Source organism: Tachypleus tridentatus, chromosome 8 (genome assembly GCF_004210375.1).
Source record: "Tachypleus tridentatus isolate NWPU-2018 chromosome 8, ASM421037v1, whole genome shotgun sequence".
Classification (NCBI taxonomy): Eukaryota; Metazoa; Arthropoda; class Merostomata; order Xiphosura; family Limulidae; genus Tachypleus; species Tachypleus tridentatus.
In genome coordinates this window covers 122,043,611-122,065,711 of record NC_134832.1, presented here as the reverse complement: position 1 = coordinate 122,065,711, position 22,101 = coordinate 122,043,611, and the positions used below count along the sequence as shown (strand labels likewise).

The 22,101-nt window shown below is 36.5% G+C and overlaps 1 protein-coding gene across 1 annotated transcript in view; it reads left to right on the top strand.

The window, feature by feature from the left end:
* LOC143223372 (uncharacterized) overlaps nt 1–21,664 on the top strand; it is a 63,057-nt gene extending 41,393 nt beyond the window's left edge. Inside the window, exons 3-5 of the mRNA XM_076451273.1 lie at nt 12,791–14,954; nt 17,915–18,065; nt 21,418–21,664. Of these exons, the coding sequence (XP_076307388.1) occupies nt 12,791–14,954; nt 17,915–18,065; nt 21,418–21,492 (2,390 nt within the window). The 3' untranslated portion in view covers nt 21,493–21,664. The remainder of the gene's footprint in view (nt 1–12,790; nt 14,955–17,914; nt 18,066–21,417) is intronic.
* Nucleotides 21,665–22,101: the final 437 nt, after the last annotated feature.

Sequence of the window (22,101 nt, the reverse complement as noted above, 5' to 3'; positions counted from 1 at the left end):
TCTATATTTCACATAAGCCAAAAAACCATCATAATGATGTTGTCATTCTCTCGTTGGAATTTGCTTTCTTATAAGTATCTGGTGTTCGATTAAAAAACTTAAGTACACAGTTTAACAGAATTACCACTCAATAATAAACGAAGATTAGATTGTTGTAACATATAAATACTCAATGCTTTGTACATCATACAATCGGTGTCTTTAGAGAGCCAGCACCTATATTATGAACGAAGCGAAGACGTAAAAAAAATTATACACATAATTGAATTGACTGTCACTTCTGAAACACGCCCACAGTTGAAACTGTGAGGAATGTTTAGTCTGTAAATACTCCCATCGGCTCAGCGGTAAGTATACGGACATATAACTCTTAAAATCTGGTTTCGACACCCCTTGTGACCACAACACATATAGCCAATTTTGTAATTTGACGCTTAACAACAAACATATGGTGCGCAGCCCAACACATTAACCATTATGTTTCACCTAGACCATTTTTATATAACCCTTTTTTTTTTGCAGCAAGCTGGTTATGTTACAATAAGAGCTCACATAAAAGAAAATATCTATTTGCAGTTTCATTAAAACTTTGTCCATTATGAAAAATACTTGCCTGTATATTTTATCGTGGTTTTATCAAGTTATCGTACTAAGGAATATAAAGATACGTAATAAGCATATTACGTACGACCTGAATTGATAATTAGGAGAAATTCGCGTTTATACAAAGCAGAATTTACATAAAGTTGACTGTTATGAAAATTTTAAAGATTGTTTGGCAAATAGGTTCTGGTAACTTTAATTTACCTGTTATATGACCTGAAATCATATATATAATAATATAGAAGTCCTTATTAACCTTCTAAATATGAATTATTGTGAAAAACATCAAGTAATCGAAATAATGAATCCGTTGTTAAATTTGACCTTTCCAATAGAAACGACAGCGTTTTGAGGGCTACACAGGCAGACGTAAGTCTGTGGATTTCTTTCCAGGCAGCTACTGCAGGATGTAGTTAAAATAAAACAAACTGGTCACTAACCGTAAAACAATTCCACAACAAAAAACTACATACTGAACACAACAAAGATTTGTGTATTTACAATTCAAATAAGAAATAAGATCGTCGCACGTTAACACGGCAAACATTTTCACGAACGTTTCGGTTCACTGGTTCGATCCCAGTCTTCCATCGTTTCAGTTGTCACGTGCATGAAATTTTGAGATGAAAAGAAAACATTTGAAATTATGTTTGACTGTGATCTTTAGTCGAAATATTTGTTATGCTTTACTGTGATCTTTAGTCGAAATATTTGTTATGCTTAACCACAAGATCTTGCCACTTTCCATGAGACTTGAATATTTTCTGTTGAGGGTTAATAACCTTGATTTGGCTGGCTAATGCATGCTGTTGTCAGCGTATATGCAAGAGGTTAATTCATCTACGAATTCTTCTTGGGGTTTACATAATTGTATTCTAATTATCACTTAATATGCATCTAATGATTATACAAAAACACCGTTGTTTCTGCAAGTCTGAGCTATAAGTACCACTCTTTATGCATGTAACTAAAAAACCCATGAGTGTGAGGCCCACATTTACAGGGCTGCTATAGTGCAAATGTAATGCTTGAGCTATTATTTTGCGTTTTAAGGCTTAATAATAATTGCCGTTTTCATACAAATTTAATAGCCGAGTAACGAACAGTCATTAGTTGGCCTACTTATTTACGTGGTCTACCGTAAATCAATGCCAATTTTGGAGTTCGTTTTCGGGGAATCCCCGTGAAAGCGTTTTCGCGAAATACCCGAATTTTTTAAAGAGTTGAATGAAAACCTCGGATCCGAGACAATTCATTTGGCACCATTTAAATGTTAGAACTTAATGAGTCTAGCAGGTTAGGACAAGGGGTTTGGGGAAATCCGAGGATTTCTTACGGAGTGGATTGAAACCTTTTACCTCTCAGGAAACCCTGGAACCGAGACGATACGTTTGGTTCCACTTAGAAGTCCGTACGGCCATCGGTTTGAGATGGGTTACGTGACACACACACACACACACACACATAGATACTGAAAATTATATATTAAGCGGATGCGTGTGCGTGTGTTTTCTTTTAGCAAAGCTACTTCAGGCTATTTGCTGAGTCTCACCGAGGGAAATCGAACCTTTAATTTTAGCGTTGTAAATCCGTAGACTTGCCGCTGTACCAGCGGTGCACTATATTAAACGAAGACATTATAACAGCAGTAGGTCTGGCCTGTTATTTTAACTTTTCACTCATATAATAGTTATTCAAAGACACCATGATTTCAGTACGTCTTGTCTTGTATCACAATAACATTAAACTCGAGAATAATATATTGTGTTTGGTTCTCTATTTGTGTTTTTTTGTGTTGCTTTTTTTGTTGCATTTAGTCACTACCTAAAAAAGCACAACATTCTAGCTCTTCCCATATTTATTATCCTGAAAGTAAAATGTTTACGTCAAGTCGTTTCCTCTCTCTGTACTAGTATCACGAATGAAACAAAGTTCCAGCAAGCTAAAATAAATTGTAGACTGTTTTATATTAATGTAATCACGTTGGTACTCGATAATGGAGTATTCAGCAAATAAACAATAAATTTCACAATTATGTTAAAGAATTCCTTTCATCTAAATTAGTCAAAACTTGTCTTACAAGTTACCATATATATAGAATCTTTTCATTTCAATTGTAATATTAAGACAACGGGATCTCGTTTTAAGCTTCATTTTACCTTTTCGTCAACAGCAGTGACAACACTTAAAGGATCACTTGTACTTCAGTAATGTGCTAGATGTGGAACGAGTGCAACTCACCTGCCTATTCGTGCCGTGTTTCTTAATGAACATAAGGTCTTATGGGTGGTTCAAATTAAACGTGTTCACAGTGAGGATGAGAGCGTTGATATACTCGATACAATATTTGTCAACCTGACTTTGGTAGATTAATTATTAATGATTTCAACCTGACAGCACATTACGTGGCACGTGAGTTAAGCGGCTGGATCAGAGACCTCTAATTAGAACTGTTAACCAGAGACAGTACGATTAACCAGCAGAGTCCACCTCCTCAAAATTATTTTTAACCGAATAGCGGGATTTACTGTCAGAAAGAAACAAAATTAACCGTGTTGTAGAGTAATTATAAATACATTTTGTCACCAATTATGAACACTAAATAATTTAGTAACTACAATTATGAGGACTTAATTTTTCAGTTTTCTTAACACTAAATAATTTAGTAACTACAATTATGAGGACTTAATTTTTCAGTTTTCTTAACACTAAATAATTCAGTAACTACAATTATGAGGACATAATTTTTCAGTTTTCTTAACACTAAATAATTCAGTAACTACAATTATGAGGACTTATTTTTTCAGTTTTTTTCTCAATACATCTCTCCCACGTTTATATGCAATTTTAGTTATGTGACTTGAGTTTTCTTTGACAAAGTTACAAACGTTAAACTCGGGTTCCCGACAACTCGAAATCTAGTGTGCCAAACAACATTCAAACTTATGGTTATAATCTCTACGTGACTAGATCTACTAATCACACTTGTACCGCAGAATTATACAAAGTATAACATATGAAAGTTTAATGTGCAGCAGTGCTACTACTCCTATACAGAAAATACAGCACAAAATCTAACTATACGGAAGAGCTCCTACAGGTGAGGTCCATATAGTGCATCACAGGTAATTTTATGTTTGCCTGTTACAGCATTTATTGTAAAATCCTGATCTGGCAAAAGTGAACAAAATTATTTATTTACCATGGGAATATACACATAGAATGCCCCAGCAATATCAAATGGGAATAATTTCAATACAGATGGTAATTTTAACTTTTTTACTATACGAGGTCTGTTCAAAAAATACGCGGACTGACGTCATAAAACAAAATGTACTTTATTTTTGTTTTGGAATTTCGCACAAAGCTACTCGAGAGCTATCTGTGCTAGCCGTTTTAGCAGTGTAAGACTAGAGGGAAGGCAGCTAGTCATCACCACCTACCGCCAACTCTTGGGCTACTCTTTTACCAACGAATAGTGGGATTGACCGTCACATTATACGCCCTCACGGCTGGGAGGGCGAGCATGTTTAGCGCGACGCGGGCGCGAACCCGCGACCCTCGGATTACGAGTCGCATGCCTTACGCGCTTGGCCATGCCGGGCCTGTATTTTATTTAGAAGTTACAGGTCTGGGACCCCTTCAAAGTACTCTCCTTCCAACGCACACACTTATCCCAATTGTGTTTCCACTTGTTGAAACAGTCTTGGTACGCTTCTTTTGTAATGTCCTCCAGCTCCTTCGTCGCATTTGCCTTAATCTCGGGAATCGTCTCAAATCTTCTTCCTTTCAAGGGTCTTTTGAATTTGGGGAACAAGAAAAAATCGCAAGGAGCAAGGTCAGGTGAGTAGGGGGGGGAAGAACAGTGATCGAGTGTTTGGTCAAAAACTCACGAGTTCTGAGGGGCTGAATTTTGCAGCAACGCGGTGCATCTTCAATTTTTCGGTCAAAATCTCGTAACAAGATCCAACTGATATCCCACACTCTTCACCAAGCTTCCTGACAGTCAGACGTCGATTTGCCCGCACCAGAGTGTTGATTTTGTCGACGTGTGGGTCGTCAGTTGACGTGGAAGGACGTCCAAAACGCTCATCATCTTCAATGGACTGTCGACCATCCTTAAAACGTTCATGCCACTTGAAATATGCCGTACGCTTCATAGCAACATCACCGTAAGCCGTGTTAAGCATAGCAAAAGTTGTAGTCGCAGATTTTCCAAGTTTAACACAAAATTTCACAGCAAGTCGTTGTTCCTTCAGGTCATTCATTCTGAAATCCGCCAAACGCAAAAATCGCACTTCACTTAAAACCGCATAGCTAATACATAAATGAAGATATCTGCAATCGGGAAATGGCGTCGTAATCAGCTGATTTGTGGAAACCTAGCGACACCAAGCGGATTCCTCTGGAACCAACTGGAGTCGCGCAATTCAAACAGTCCGCGTATTTTTTGAACAGCCCTCGTATGACTCATGTGTTATTAGGGACCCTGTAACTAACAAGGTCATGAGCCCACAAGCAGTATGTATTCATAAGATGGCTGGTATGGGTTTTAAAACTTTAATTAACCCGAAGATGACCTAAGAAGGTCAAAACGTTGTCCTCAACTTTATTTTAATTGAAGTTTTAATATCCATGTCAGTCGTTTTTAGAATACATTTTACTTTAAGTGGGTTTCTCTTCATTATGAATTACTTTTAAAAAATGTGCGTAAAATTCTGATGGGAACCACTTTGGATCCAATCTGTTAATCTAGGGTTAAAATATTTCAGTTCATCATGCATTACAAGTGTTTAGATTTACTGAGCCTTACAGAAGAGAGAGAAAGTAACAATAGTCATTATATTGTTAATTATAATTTGTTACTGGGGTACATTTTCAAGATTTAAAGCAAGTAACGCCAGTCGTATGCTTAACTAAGCGTAAACTCTGAATTGAAGTACTTCGTGACTCTTATTTAACTAGGCTGACCAATCAGGTGAGCTTCTGTTACATTTTGTTCCGGCACACCATCTGGCCTTAATAAGAACCTCACTTGTTTCGTATCACTTGGGGATTCTCAGAAGTTTCTATCTTTACGGCGTTTTGATTTAGATATACATTAACTAACACATAGACAGATATAAATGCGTAAGTCCTCGAATTTAAGTTGGTTGTTGAAATGTTTTGTCACCAAGAATAAGGTAAGTTTTGTTAATGGGCGTTAGAATTAATGCTGTTAATTTCACGCTCGTGCCATATAAGTTAATCTCTCTCGTATTCTTTCATTCTGAATGTGTGAATACATACGCGTGTATATAGCTATATATAACATTTTTACAAAACTACAAGAACTGCAAGAAAAGCGGTAAACATTAGCACAACAAGCAGCAAATACAATGTTTATAACAAATTAGTGCGAATGCTAACAGTAATTATGTAGGTTTATCAAAGCTCAACAAATACATATTTTCTTTCTTTATCAATCTAAATATGTAAATATGTTGACAATTTCACTTTTTATTTTTATGTATTATGCTGAATTGTTATCCTACAAGATTTCCATTCAAGTTAATCAAACTTCAATAATATGAGATATTGCTGCTTATCAGAATAGCATAGCATCGTCACTCGGTCTTTTTCCAGCATTGAAAGCTGTTATACGTACACTGTCACAAAATCAAATGTTTATCAGTAGTTTAGTCATAAATGTTTATAGATGTGTCTCAGTGAGACAAATAAGATATTGTTCTCTTGTTTTTTTAATTAGCAAATTAGGTTTATCGTATCGCATATTCTTAATACTTAATTAAATACCACTCCTTCAAACAGTATTTATATTTATATGACTGTCTTGTCTGTAATTCATTTCAGTGGCTGTCATTATGTTAGTTTAATTCGTGATATCAGTGTTCATTCTTTAGATAAATCACAAAACAAGTAAGCTAATAAGGAGGGGGGAAGGGCGTTTTCAGAATACCGTCCTTTCTTCTACAGATAAGTTATCTTGTTAAAATGTGGTCAGATCTCATTTCTTCTGTAAATAAGTTTAACGTGTTTAAACGTGAACAAAATATAATCCCTTCTTCAAAGAAGTGTATCTTGTTAAAAAAAAGTGCTCAGTCCTTCTAGCTATGGTTTAACTTACAAAGCAAACACTTAATGCAACAATAATAAATTAAAGGTTTAATAGAAGAGAGGTCCACCCTTCGAAAGCTCTTGGATCATAAGGTTTTTATTCATTTCTGTCCAGACTTCTTGAAGCTAAGTGTTTTTATAACATCAAGAAATTAAAGAGTTAATTATTTTTGAGAATGTTATTCTTTGATCTACAATAAAATAACAATGAGAATGAAAGTTTTGTCGATGTCCTTTAACAATATCTTTACAATATTAAATATCTAAAGCAGAGATTCCTTAACTGACTGGTATCTATTTCGTGATACAAAAAAGTCAACCCTCACAAACCGTCAGTAACTAATAAACTAGAACAAACAGCATTCGCCACCAAACAGACTGTCATTTTTATAGCAAACTCTTAAACTAAAGTGCAATGTACGTTTCAGCAGTCACGAGCTGCATACCACGAGCCCTGCAATTGACAATCCGTGTACACTACCACTAAGTTACGTCTGGTCCATGTACTATTATTATACATCCTTCGGGTTGATTCAGAAACCTTAGCTTACCTGAGACTCGACATACAAAGATCATAATAACCTTGAAACTATCGTGTGTATTTCAGGGCTGGTGTAATACATTCGCTGAATACTTTAGCTGCCCATCCCCCAGTTATTTATTTGTTTCTCGCTTTGAGCTTATTTTTAAACATAGGTTAAAAGGTAATCAGATAGTTTTCAATGCTACATCTATCATGAATCAGGTTTTAAAAACGAAACTCGAAACAAGGAAGAATCGTTACTTATACGGTGATCGGCTCAGCTTGTGACACAGTTGCTCTAATGAACGGTTAGCTTGACTACGTGAAAAATCAGAGAAATTACAACTCTAGTTTAAGATATTCGATTTTTTTTAACAAAGGCTACTGTGTTCTGTTTTTAACCTAGAGCCATTTTTCTTTGTCTTTAAAGCTCAAATTTACAATCGAAGCATTCAAACAACAGGTTCAAAGTTGAAAGGTTCCAAAGTTCCTATACTACTTTAATTAATCCCAGCACAAACTGAAAGTTTAACAAAATTAACATTCGATAAATTAACGATACTCGTGTTGTTTTCTATTTGTTTGCTGTTTTTTACCAACGTTAAATTTTAGTAACTGATTCGTTAGTTATAGATTTAAACAAAGGCGCGTCATGGCCATGTGGTTAGAGCGATCTACTCGTAATTTGAAGGTTGCGGGTTCGAATCCCTGTCACACTAAACATGCTCGCCCTTAATAATGACGTTATAATGTGACGGTTAATCCGACTATTCGTTGGTAAAACAGTAGCCCAAGAGTTGGCGGTGGGTGGTGATGACTAGCTGCCTTCCCGCTATTCTTACACTGTTAAATTAGGGAGGGCTAGCGCAGGTAGCCCTTGAGTAACTTTGCGTGATATTCAAACCATTATCTTTCCACGTCTTGCAGTCTTTCCTACCGTGTGTTTTGTCTGTTTTTGAATTTCGCGTAAAGCTACACGAAGGCTCTCTGCGCTAGCCCTCTCTAATTTAGCAGTGTAAGAAGAGGGAATGCCATCACCACCCACCGCCAACTCTTGGGCTACTCTTTTACCAACGAATAGTGGGATTGACCGTAACATTATAACGCCCTCACGGCTGAAAGGACAAGTATGTTTGGTGCGCCTGGGATTCGAACCCGCGACCCTCAGATTACGAGTCAAACGCCTTAACCCACCTGGCCATGGCGGGCCGATTCAATAACAGATTATAGGCACATTTCACCTTTAGTTCTGACGTTAAAAGGACAATGATCTTTTAGTTCAATAGCATTCGATGATCTCTGATCCAAAGATGGAAGAAGATTGTACATGAGGGTATATTCAGACAGTTTTGGAAAGCTCTAAACTGTATTAATAACACAGGTCTGAGATGTTTTTACTTTCTTGACACTTCTACTTGTTCATTAGTAGTTCCTGTTCGCTGAATCTGAAAACGATATCCATTGTTCTCTAGCACGTACAAATTTTTCACAAAACGTCATATGTAGTTTTACAAAAGTGAATCATTTTCTTTGAAAAGCGTCACGTCTTTTAACCCTTAAAATGCTAACAACCACTGACTATAGATTTCTCTTGATCATTTGCAATAATTATAATAATAGAATATGTTCACTGTTCAATAATTTGATCTATGGTTGAGTTTTTTTCTTCTTCTCAATTTGTAAAAAAAAATCCTTACATGATAGAAATAATAAATATTAATTTCGAAACTTGCGTAACTGAATTATGGAAAATCTATTATGAAAACCAGACAACTTTCATAAAGTTTAAATTCACAAGCCTGTGTTATTGAATGGATTCTACCCACCATCAGGGTTAGCATTCAATATAGTTTCTCGCCATTGACACTTTGTATGTCGGTGGGCTTATAATGATAAAGACTAAGTTTCCGCCCCGGCAGGCGTTCGACTTGTAATCTGAGGGTAGCAGGTTCGAATCCCGGTCGCACCAAACATGCTCGCCCTTTCAGCCGTGGGGGCGTTATTATGTGCGATCAATCCCACTATTCGTTGCTAAAAAGAGTAGCCCAAGAGTTGGCGGGGGTAGTGATGACTAGCTGTCTTCCCTCTGATCTTACACTGCTAATTTAGAGACAGCTAGCGCGGATAGCCCTCGAGTAGTTTTGCGCGAAATTCTAAACAAAGAAACAAACATACTTGGCTTCAGTACTGATTATTATGTTGCTTTGTACTTAACTGCAAAACAAACAAAGAGCCCAATTTGTAGAATTTTGAAGTAAGTTTAGATATAATAAAAACATTGAACACAATTTTATATTTTTTGTTTTATGGTCAATGAGGTAAACTTGTAAATGTTCAAGACCCTAACAACTGTCAGGGCAAAAGTGTTTGTTTTTTTTTTTATAATGTTGCTCGTGAGGTAAAAGTAGGTACATTCGATTATTATTATTACACTTTCCCTCCTGGTATTACTGTCACTGGTTAAGCACGAAGCTGCACATGGGTTATCTGTGTCAGGCCCACCACGGGTATCGAAACTTCTTGCATTATAAGCTCTCTTATATACCTCTGAGCCTTCAGGGGGTGTTGTTACTTAAGAACAGATTGTTGCAATGTTTTTTGGCAATTTCACATGGTAAAATAAAAACGTTATGTGTAAATGTATTTTATTTGTTGACCTCGGGTAGCCCAAGTTATGACAATAAATGTTGTTAATTAGTCGCCTTCCATCAAGTGTAGCAGATCAAAGTTATAGAATGTTGTGTGCACAATTTCTCAGACAGATTTAGTTAAAATTTGCAGTAATTGAAGGTTGTTTCTCTTCATCGGATTACTGATATGTTGAACGCAGTTGAAACGTATGTGTTACACACGATAAGCAGAAAATGTAGCACTTAAATTTAAACTTTACAACAGGTCGTTTTGGAAATACATTTGCGCTGAAGTGAAATCAAAGCCAATTGAGGACCGAAAATATATCAAAATGGGCTTAGGTTAGAACGTGTATAAGTGTGTCTGATTATATGAAAACTTTTGAGGTACAGTGAAAGAGCGGAAGAAAAACGTACTTAACTTATGAAGTTTATTTGTTAGGACTAGAGAAAAGCCATCTTAAAGTGAAACGCGAGGATTCGAGACATGGATATCAGCACTCTAAGTCTATAGGTAGGTTATAAAAGCTATGATCAAATCTCACTATTCGATTCAAGTAGCTCTTTAATGCTACAGGTAAAACTTGGAGACAAACTGAACCACCTTATAAATATATGGATAACAGAAATCAACTGCAGCTTAATTGGTTGAAAAAAATTGTTAGGTTGTTGTTGTTTGAAATTAAACACAAAGCTACTAAACGGGTTGTCAGCATTGTAAGACCGCATACCTGCGCATGTGTCACTGGGTTGCCAGCTTTTAGGTTTGTTTGTTTGTTTGTTTCTGACTTTCGCGCGAAGCTACACGAGGGCTATCTGCGCTAGCCGTTCCTAATTTAGAAGTGTAAAACTACGGAGAAGACAGCTAGTCATCATCACCCACCGCCAACTCCTGGGCTACTATTTTACCGACGAATAGTCGGATTGACCGTCACATTATAATGCCCCTAAGGCTGAAAGGGCAAGCTTGTTTGGTGAGATGGGGATTCAAACCCGCGACCCCCAGATTATGAGTCGAGCGCCTTAAACACCTGGCCATGCCGGACACGGCTTTTGGGTAAAGAGATTATGTTATGCTGTCAACGTTTCGGCGATTGACTTTTAATAACTGATTTTTTTACCTCATAATTTTCTACCTAGATACAATTGTCATTTGAAATCATTTAGACAGTGCAAAACATTTATTTTTGTTGTTGTATTTTTTAACATTTTAGAATTATCCAGAATATGGAGATGAATACAAAAATTAACTTTAGTGAGTTTTGATTCAATATGTTGTTTTATTGTGTGAATATTTTCAAAACTTTCATTTGGAGAAACCTGACTACTTTTTGTAGGATTGTCTCCATAGGTAAATTTCATGTGGTACTCGATTTATCATTAAGTTACGTTTTACTCCGTATTTTCTTTAAAAGTACTGGTTACATTGTTTCATATATATATATATATATATATATATTGTCCCCCGCTAGTACAGCGGTATGTCTCAGGATTTACAACGCTAAAATCAGTGGTTCGATTCCCCTCGGTGGGCTGAGCAGATAGCCCTTTGTGGCTTTGCTATACAAAAAACACACACACACACATATATATATATATTTATTCTATTGTTTTTTATTTGTTATTATATATGTTTCATCTTTTAGATTATTTTGCACTGCTGTCTTAATATGTAGATTTAGGACTAACATGGTCAAACCACGTGAGATGTTATTCTTACGACTAAAAAATTAAATTTGTTGGGATCATTATAAATAGGAACGGCATTTCAATTTAGCTCCGTTTAGTTCTAACCTGGGCCCGGCATGGCCAAGTGTGTTAAGGCGTTCGACTCGTAATCCGAAGGTCGCGGGTTCGAATCCCGGTCGCACCAAACATGCTCGCCCTTTCAGCCGTGGAGGCGTTATAATGTGATGGTCAATCCCACTATTCGTTGTTAAAAAAGAGTAGCCCATCAGTTGGCGATTGGTGGTGATGACTAGCTGCCTTCCCTCTAGTCTTATACTGCTAAATTAGGGACGGCTAGCGCGAAATTCAAAAAACAAACAAAACAAACAGTTCTGACCTATAAAGAGAGTTTGCTTTGTTTAGCAGGTAACGACTCGTGCTTTAACATTAACACGAAACTAGTATGATTCTAGAACACATAATGGTAGTTTGGCCAATCCAGACTCCCCTGTCATCTATTTAGAAATGGTGTCATCCGTTTCACCATCACTTTAAATTTTTCACTTAAAGATCAAATATAGAGTAAGCTTTAAAAAATAAGGGCTTTATGAACCACGTTTTGATATTCAATTTCAGAATTTTTATAAATATTTTAAGTAACCTTTTTTTATTTCATGGCATAGCGGTATGTCTGAGGACCCAAAACGCTAGAAACCGGTTTCGATACCCGTGGCGGACAGAGTACAGATATCCAATTGTGTAGCTCTATGCTTAACTTCAAAACAAGAAAAATGAGAAAAACTTGGATGTCTGAACGTTTTGCAGCAAAACTAAACAAGTATTTGGCTTAGCGCCCCCTAGTAGCAGAGCGGTATGTCTGCAAACTCACACTGCTATAAACGGGTTTCGTGGTGGACAGAGCAGAGATAGCCCATTCTGTAGTTTTGTGCTTAATTCTAAACAAACAAATAAGCAAAATTTGGTTTAAAAGCTTCGGTATTGTTTATAGTTTAGCAAAACAGTATAATTTAATTTATTTAAAGTCGTAAACTATACTCCAGAGAAAAAGTAAGCAACAGAAGCGTATACTTAGCTTTGTAAGTGAGCGAATTGACCACACTAAGTCTTACTGGGATCAAAATTTAATGATGTGGTAAATATTGAATAACATCTGAAGCAATAAAAATGTTGAGGTAAACCGTCGATCATTTAACATATTTTAAATGGATTTCATTTTTTCAACATATAGATTCGAGTTCCCTGCCTCTAAACACCACGAAATATTGGAAAACAGTGAGAATGGCTCATCAGAATTTTGATAGTTCAAAAGTAGTTTCTACTATTTATTCACGAACCGAGGTTAACAACCCAAGCTTGATCTGCAGAGAGAAGCTGACTGATCATAACGAACACAATAAATATAACACTATGTCCAAATCAAACGGTGACACTTCTCATAAGGAAGCCACTCTTTTCAAACTGAACGATTACTATGATGCTCCATTAGATACTACTGTGAATACTGTTTCTGGCACCCTAGCACTGGACAGCCTTGAAACCGAGCACAGACGAAAAAAAAGTGGTAATACATTGACACGACTACTTGACTGTTCTCAAGATTCTTTGCTGCGGAGCGACCATTTAGCAGACAAACTCTCGGATGAAATTGTTGAAGTCGGTGAAGCAGAAGATAATTTTCCGAGTGCCGACGTTAATATTGATCACCGAAATGACAACGATAACAAAACAATCGAGCCAGCATTTTACACACAGACAGCTGTACAGTCTTTTGAAATGGAGGAAAATTGTATTGAGCGAGAAATTCGAGTCCAAAAGGAAAGGGAAGACATGATTGTTAAAGAAAGACAAAACATTTTTCCGAGTGCTATAAATCGGCTGTCTATTAGCGATAACCCTTCGACAATAGTCGATAAAATTTTGGTACCTCAGCATCCAATAGAAAGAGTGTCATCTTCTACTCCTCCCATGCACCAAAAGACACAAAATATTTACAATGGTCATGACACCAATATGAAGATTGCCATGGAAATTCGAGAATTCAAAGAACGGGAGCTTGAACTCAGGCAACTGCGAGAACAAGCTCAGCCACTTCTTAGCAATGAAACATTGCCAAGCAATGGAAATAATGGTATTTACACTGGAACTTCCCAGCCTGAATGTTCTCCAAAGTATGAAAGCTCCTTTGATGACAATTCGTGTTCTGAACGTCAGACTCCACTTACAAGTTCTATCCAGCCTGAAAATAATGTCACTTCGGCCATTTCATTCAATGGTTTTTATGGTGGTCAACATTACGATTTGGAATTTGCTTTCGCTAATAAACGGAAAGAAAACGTAAAAGTGCGTCCACTTTTTGACCAGGAGAATGAGAAAACAGGACATTTTTGTAAAACATTAAATGAAACCCCCGTAGAAAGAGAAATTCGTTTATATAAAGAAAGGGAAGATGCTCTAAGGAAAGAGCGAAGTTGGTTAACTCCAGTAGGTAAAGCACGGAAACCTCATCCTCAAAGTCCTGTCTCAAACAACATCCCACAATTAACATCACTTACATCTTCGACTTTTAGTGGTAACACTCAGAAAATGCTTGCCTCATCTAGAATCCAGAAGGAAATAGATGAACAGACACAACGTGAGATGGCGCTTCGAGCTGATGGTCACATTCAAACAATATCTCAAGAAAGAACTGATTCCAAAGTTACCCGGTTAGGTGAAGGTGATATTATCATACAAGAAAAAGTACCTTCAGAAACTCTAGAACCACAACAAAATAATTATATAACTTCATTATCAACCCAACAGAAAGAACCCCCATGCAGCATTACCCCATCATCACATTTATTATCAGTTCAATCGCGTAACATGTGTTCTGATAATGCTTTGTGGCAAATGCCTTCTCAGATTCGTGGTGTAGCAGTGGACAATGCTCCATCACCAGTCAAATCGACTTCTCTCAAGAATGATTTTATTTATCAAAAAACACCCAGAAATATTCCTTCCCCTCCTCACTCCACTGGTTCTTCTAGTAACATCATCTTGCCAGGACGAATTTTCATTCAAAATCCAACAGGAAATAGAGGAATAAGTATGCATAGGTTCATTGCTAGTCGAGGAAAGGAAATTCGTGCTTTATCTAGCTCGAAATGTCCCCCTACCAGCAACCCGACGAATTACAAAGAACGCCTCGCACAATCTTTACCAGTTAGAAGTTTTTCAGTTGTAGAGCAAACAAAACACACAAACGATCATTTCAACACCTTGCCTCCTGTGGTTCCAAGTAAGGACATTAAGGAAGAAAAAACACCTATGTTTAATAAAAAGTTTCTTCCATCTGTGGAATCAAAAATTCAAGAGGAATTAAAGCACCTGAAAGATCGAGAAGAGGAAATGAAGTAAGAATTCAGATTTGTATTACATTGAAAAGTAATGTTAGCAACTTAGATGTTAGATACCATTATGTAGTCTTAGCAACTTAGAAATTAGATACCAATATGTAATGTTAGCAACTTAGATGTTAGATACCATTATGTAATCTTAGCAACTTAGAAGTTAGATACCAATATGTAATGTTAGCAACTTAGATGTTAGATACCATTATGTAATGTTAGCAACTTAGAAGTTAGATACCATTATGTAATGTTAGCAACTTAGAAGTTAGATACCATTATGTAATGTTAGCAACTTAGATGTTAGATACCAATATGTAATGTTAGCAACTTAGAAGTTAGATACCAATTTGTCTGTTGCCAAATCTGTGGTTCCTCATTTTGCATTTCAAGAACACATTTACTCTTTGTTGTTGTAGTCTGTTTTGTTTTTTATTGGGGGAGGGGATATTTTACTATTCTTTTTTTACCTCGATGTCTACTATGTCTGTTATGTTTCAAATGAACGGATGATCTCTGGTATTGGAAAAAAGGGTTATTCGGGTTCTAAATACGGTATATGTAGTGTGGTTGGCATATGATTACATTCTTTCATTTACCTTTAGTCATATGTTTTCAGAACTCATTGTTTGATATATCGTTTGGAATAACATAATAAGACTGTTTCCACAATTTTGAGGAGATAGTGGCAAATATTTCTTTAATTGTTTTAAATGGTAAGTGTATCCTAAACGTGTAAATATTGGCATCTCTACTATTTAGATGTTTCGTTAAATAGTTTAGCAAATTCAAGTTGTTAAACCAAAGACCTACACACGGATACTTCAATCGGAACTTAACAATATTTAATTACATAAGCGAAAACTGTGGCTTTTAAAGTCAAATTTATCTTTTTAAAAACCCATTTTTCTTTGGAAAAGGCCCGGCATGGCCAGGTGGTTAAGGTACTTGACTCGTAATCTGAGGGCCGTGGGTTCGAATCCCTTTCACACCAAACATTCTTTCCTTTTCAGCCCTGGGGGAGTTACAATGTGACTGTCACTCCCACTATTCGTTGATAAAAAAGTAGCCCAAGAGTTGGCGTTCGATAGTGATGACTAGCTGTCTTCCCTTTAGTCTTACACTACCAAATTAGGGACGACTAACTCAGGTAACCATCGTGTAGCTTTCCGCGAAATTCTAAAAAAAATCTTGCTTTTTTTAATTTTGCGCAAAGCTACTCGAGTGCTATCTGTGCTAGCGGTCCCTAATTTAGCAGTGTAAGACTAGAGGGAAGACAGCTAGTCATCACCACCCACCTCTTGGGTTACTCTTTTACCAACGAATAGTGGGAGATGACCATCACATTATAACGCCACCATGACTGAAAGGTTTGTTTGTTTTGTTGTTGTTTTTTTTAATTTTGCGCAAAGCTACTCGAGGGCTATCTTCGATAGCCTCCCTAATTTAGCAGTGTAAGACTAGATGGAAGGCAGCTAGTCATCACCACCCACTGCAAACTCTTGGGCTACTTTTACCAACGAATAGTGGGATTGACCGTCACATTACAACGCCTCCACGGCTGAAAGGACAACCATGTTTGATGCGACTGGAATTCGAGCTTGCGATCCTTAAATTACGAATCGAACGCCTTAACCACCTGGCCATGTCGGGCCCAAACAAATCATTCTAAAAGGACTCTTGCTCAACTAATTGCTACAATCGTGTTTAAAATGAAACAAGTGTATAGATTTCCATGGAAAATAGCTCTTTGTAATAGACGTAATCGTTGAACAAAACATAAGCGAGAAATAGGTGGAGTGTTACGTAATTTTACTTGAAATTTGATTGTATCACGTTTATTCGGAGAACTTATGGCTTATTATTGAACGTGCAAACCTGTAGAGCAATATTAATATAAATAAATAACGTGAAAAAGTGTGCCATATCAAGAAATAGACATAGCTACATAAACAGTTCCAGTATAATTTGTGGAACGATAAACTAGTTATACGTAGTTATTTTACCTACCGCATTAAGTTTAGGAGCCATATTTCATTGTACTTCTCTTGTTGCTTTATTACACGAATATGATAAAACTAGTAAAACAAGTTTGTGCCTAATCTGAGAATAATAAGTGCTTCTTTCTTGGCATCTGTGCTATTCTTTCTTCTAGTAACTTTCTAAACAGTAATTTCTATATTTGAACCCTATAATTACATATGGCATTGTAGTATTTTGTGAAAGGTACTCATTTTGTTCAGAGAAAACGTACTAAAAAGTTGCTATTATCGAGAAAATTCACCTATATATTTCGTCTGAACCAAAAAGTAATATACGCGTCCGCACACGTAAACTCACATACACACACACACACCATAATTATAATACGTGCTTTTTCCTCGGCTTTTTCCATTACTATATAATGAACTTTTCAATTGTTTGCAGCGTATGAGTGTTTGATGTTGTTACTTTATTTCTTTTTAAATGCGGTATTTTCAATCAAAATATGTTTAATAATAGCTTGATCTCATGTTTTCAGAATCTCTTGGGTTCATTTTCAGAGTTTATTTTAATTCGGTTAATTTTGTGAAACAACCAACTCGAAATGTAACGTGTAATTAGTTTTATCTTAAACTTACACCGACATTTATACTGAGTAAACCTTTTATATAATTGAATTGAAGACTGCTAATGTTACTCAAAGCTGATGTATTTTAATTGTGTCGACTTTTGTGTCTCATATTGTAAAGCTCTTTTATTTATGAACTAACTTGCTTACGTTTGATCATAAAACAAGTTACAAATAATAAAACAATATTCATATTTTGTTAAACATTTCGTTCGTCATATTCGATTAATTTCGTTCGTTATATTCTCTTCAACATCCATCTGAGTGCACTTCGCTGAAGTGTTACTGATCCAATGTGGTTTGCTTTTTATTAACCTTCAATGTATTTGAATCTCTTTGAATTCTGTCCTTTTAGACTTCAGAGGGCGCACCTTCTCGCAAGTTCTCAACCCAATCTCCACAACTTGGAGAACGACGACCATCTTGAACCATTAGATCTAGAGAGATCAAACAGCAACCCTGACCTATCCGAAAATGGTGTTTTAGAAAGTCACGTACAACCAAAGGTACGTTGGTATAACTTGTTTTAAGCTATCGAATAAAGTATGTGTACAACATTGCGATAAATAGGAGAAAGAAGTCATGTTAAATTACATGTTTCACTCATAAGTTCCTAGAATAATTAATACAGTTTTCTTCTGCTAATGCTGAGGTTGCTGGACCAGATCTGGGAACAAGAAACTGGTACTTCAGTTCTTCTGAATCATAGTAAAGTCATGGATAAATAATTGATATTAACCATTCATATACGGATTATACTGTAATACCAGTTCTTACCCTAAAGTCCTCAGTGAGTCAGCGATAAATTGACGGTTGATTGATTGGAATTATGTATAAATCAGTACCATGGGCTATCCGTGCTCTGCCCACTATTGATATTGAAACCAAATTTCTAGCAGTATTAGTCCGAAGACATATCGCTATGCCACTATTTTGGCGAAAATTGACTGGCTTAACAATGCCAAAATCCGGGACTCCATTTCCTACAGTGTACATTGTACAAATAGTCCAATGTGGCTTTGAGCTAAAATAAACAAGCATACTTTAATCTGATTAGTAAATGATGTAATAATATAGTTTACACTGTCAGCTTTTAGATCGCTACTATGCCTGTTTTTTTTTTTTTTTCCAGTCGGCGTCGTGAATACTGGTAATATGCGAAAGTCCTCGTCGGCACATGATACAGCAGATATAGTGTAGTTGACTTATTATAACATATTATTATACATTATGAAATATCATTTGCCTTCATTTATGGATGGCCCAGCATGTCCAGGTGGGTTAAGGCGTTCGACTCGTAATCCGAGGATCCTGGGTTCGAATCCCCGCTCGCACGAAACATGCTCGCCCTTTCAGCCGTAGGGGCGTTATAATGTGACCGTCAATTCCACTATTCGTTGGTAAAAGAGTAGCCCAAGAGTTGGCGGTGGATGGTGATGACTAGCTGCCTTCCCTCTAGTCTTACACTGCTAAATTAGGGACAGTTAGCGCAGATAACCCTCGTGTGGTTTTAAAACCAAACCAAATCATTTATGGATGTTAGAGTGCATAGGTGTTACGTGGTTTTGTCTAACCAGCAGGTGTAGCATTTAGAGTCTGCTTGTTTGATTGTGTATTTAGTTTTAGCCTAATTCTAGATAATGAGTTAAATGCGCGATTTCCACTGCAAGGAATCAAATTCCTGATTTGTTAGTTTTAAGTCCGCAAACCTATGATTGTCCCAAACAAGATCATGTCTGTATATGAAACTATCGACCAAATGCATTGTGTTTTATTATTATTGGGTGTTTTTATTTTAGCTGACAGCTGAAACTCCCATTAAAATATTGGAACACGTTAAAAATACTAAATATTCAGATAAAATAAATGAAAATTATAAGCTTCAGTCTATAAAGATGTTTTTGATTTTATTGTGAGACAAATGCTTAGAATTATTCTGTCTTTTGAAAATATAGTGATATAGGGATTGAAAGATAGAATTTATCCAAATCAACTTCTCTACAGTGTAATATATCGTCTGGATAAAATATTTTTAAAATCGAATTACTGACTTTATTTTTTTTAATATTGATGAGTTTTGGTTTGTTTCATTTTAGATATTTACACAAAACTGCTTGAATGCTATGTGTGCTAGTTCTCTCAAAACTCCTTACTTTTTATGTTTTTTTGTTTTTTGTTACAAGCTACTCGAAGACTATCTGTGCTAGCCGTTCATAATTTAGCAGTGTAAGACTAGAGGGAAGGCAGCTAGTCATCACCATCCACCGCCAACTCTTGGGCTACTCTTTTACTAACGAATAGTGGAATTGACCGTCACATTATCACGCCCCCACGGTTGAAAGGGCGAGCATGTTTGGTGCAAAGGGGATTCGAATTCGTGACTCTCAGATTACGAGTCGAACGCCTTAACCCACCTGGCCATGCTGGGCCTGCTTTTTTATGATAGACCAACGTAAACTAAGGCAGGTAGTCAACAGCAACCATTGCCAGCTCTTAGACTAATCGAATAAAGCGATTTGACCATTACCCTTATAACACAACTACGGTTCCAAAGCGCGGAGAACGATTTTTTGCCCAGCACGAGACACAAGGGACGGTAAAGGTACTTGAGAGCTATATCTGCGCTAACCGTCCCTAAGTTCGAAGTAATAAATTGGATAGAAAGCAGCTAGTCAACACCTCCTACCGTAAACTCCTCGGACTACTTTTTACCAACAACAAATAGGATCTCCTGCCTTATCACAACGCCGTAATGAATGAAAGAGTGAACATTTCTGCTGAAGAGATTCGAACCGCCATCCGTGCTCTGCGAATCAAACTCCCTAACCATGAGGTCGTGCTAAGCCTTGCGAGTGGTGGACTCGCAGATCCATAGTTCGGCACGCCAGTTTCTGAGCCAAATTCGTCTCACTTGTGGAGTGCACATGGTGTATCATATTAAGAAATGTATATGCCAATTATACTAATCAGTTGCACAAACAAACTAAGTAAAAACTGTAAAATCACTCATTCTCTATTTAAATACATATAAAACCAAAGGAGCAGTTACTGAGATTAATACAGTATGAGAATACTTGTGTTTCAATGGTTTATATGACTCATATGATATTAAGAATTCGTAACAAGCAAACACATTTTGTGTGTGAATATTTTAAAAACACTTATTTAAAAATCCACTTGTTCCAGATCTTGTCAATAATCTACAGCTAATAAATCCGGATATTTTTTAAATTATTATATTATACTTTAAATCGTATAAAAGCTACTTGAAATTTAAGCTCGAACGTCATTGGAATTATCACCCTTGTTTCAGCATATTTTGAAAATAAAAATAACACAGATTTTGTTATCTTATATGTACATTGTAGTTAGCCTTTCCAGAGTTAACCTCAACTGTTGTATTGACAATTAAGAAATTTAAAAATAACTTGTAAAAATAGCTGAATTAACCCATTTTCGACAGAACTATTCTGAAAATTTGATTCCTTTAGATGGATAAACTTCTTATCTTATTTTGCACCACAATCCCCACACACACACGCACACGCAGTAACTCATTGGAAAATTGCAGAGCACAGATAGCTCACTGCGTAGAGCTGCTCTTAACTGCAGCCTACTAACTCCATATATTCCAAATTTGTCATTTTTCGTAAAAGAAAATGCGTATTTCCCGAGATTATAGAAACGTATTATTAAAAAAGGATAAAAATTAGACACAGTATAATACCAATACTGTTTGATAAATGCAGACGAAACGTATAGGTAATTATCTTTTTCTTAATGTTTATGGTATTGTACAGAACTAAAACCTACGTGAAACTTATTCCTTGGTAATGAACTCTTTTATTTCTTTATCAGCCTTCGATTCTCAGTGGTCAAAGAAAACGAAGTGTGCTCATCGCTCAATGGGAACAGAAGATGCAGGAAGCCTAGGTTAGATCTTAACGGTCAACGAACCTGGCTTGAACTCTATCTATCGCTTAAAAGTTGCAATGTTACTTTTTTGCTGACGAACTGGAATGCTGAGTGAGTATTACAAGAACCAACAACGAAATCTATATATGTTCTACCTACCTATGCTAAACTTTTTTTCGGGGGGGGGGGGGGATTCATAACACTGGAGGCTGGAGCATTGCAGGAATCTTAACAATATCATGATAACTTTGATTTTTTATGAGGTACTCTAAGTATGAAAATAAAGAATTATTATATGGCTTTTAATTTTCCACACACACTCTCTAAATGAGATCAGTGAGCCACATCTTTCAGAGCTTTGAAGCACACCATTTGAATAAAATCATTGAATTAGATCCTTAAATAAATTAGGAATACACCATCCGAATGGCATCAGCGAGCAAAATCCTTCATTAGACCAGAAATGTACCAGCTGAATGGAACTTACGAACTAGAGGCTTCAGTCGATTTGTACTACAGCGTCTGCATGAAATAAATGAACTACCTCCTTCAAATTGCTTGTAAGTACATCATCTGAACGAAATAATTGAACTACATCCTTCAAAAGGTTGGTATAACACCATCGGA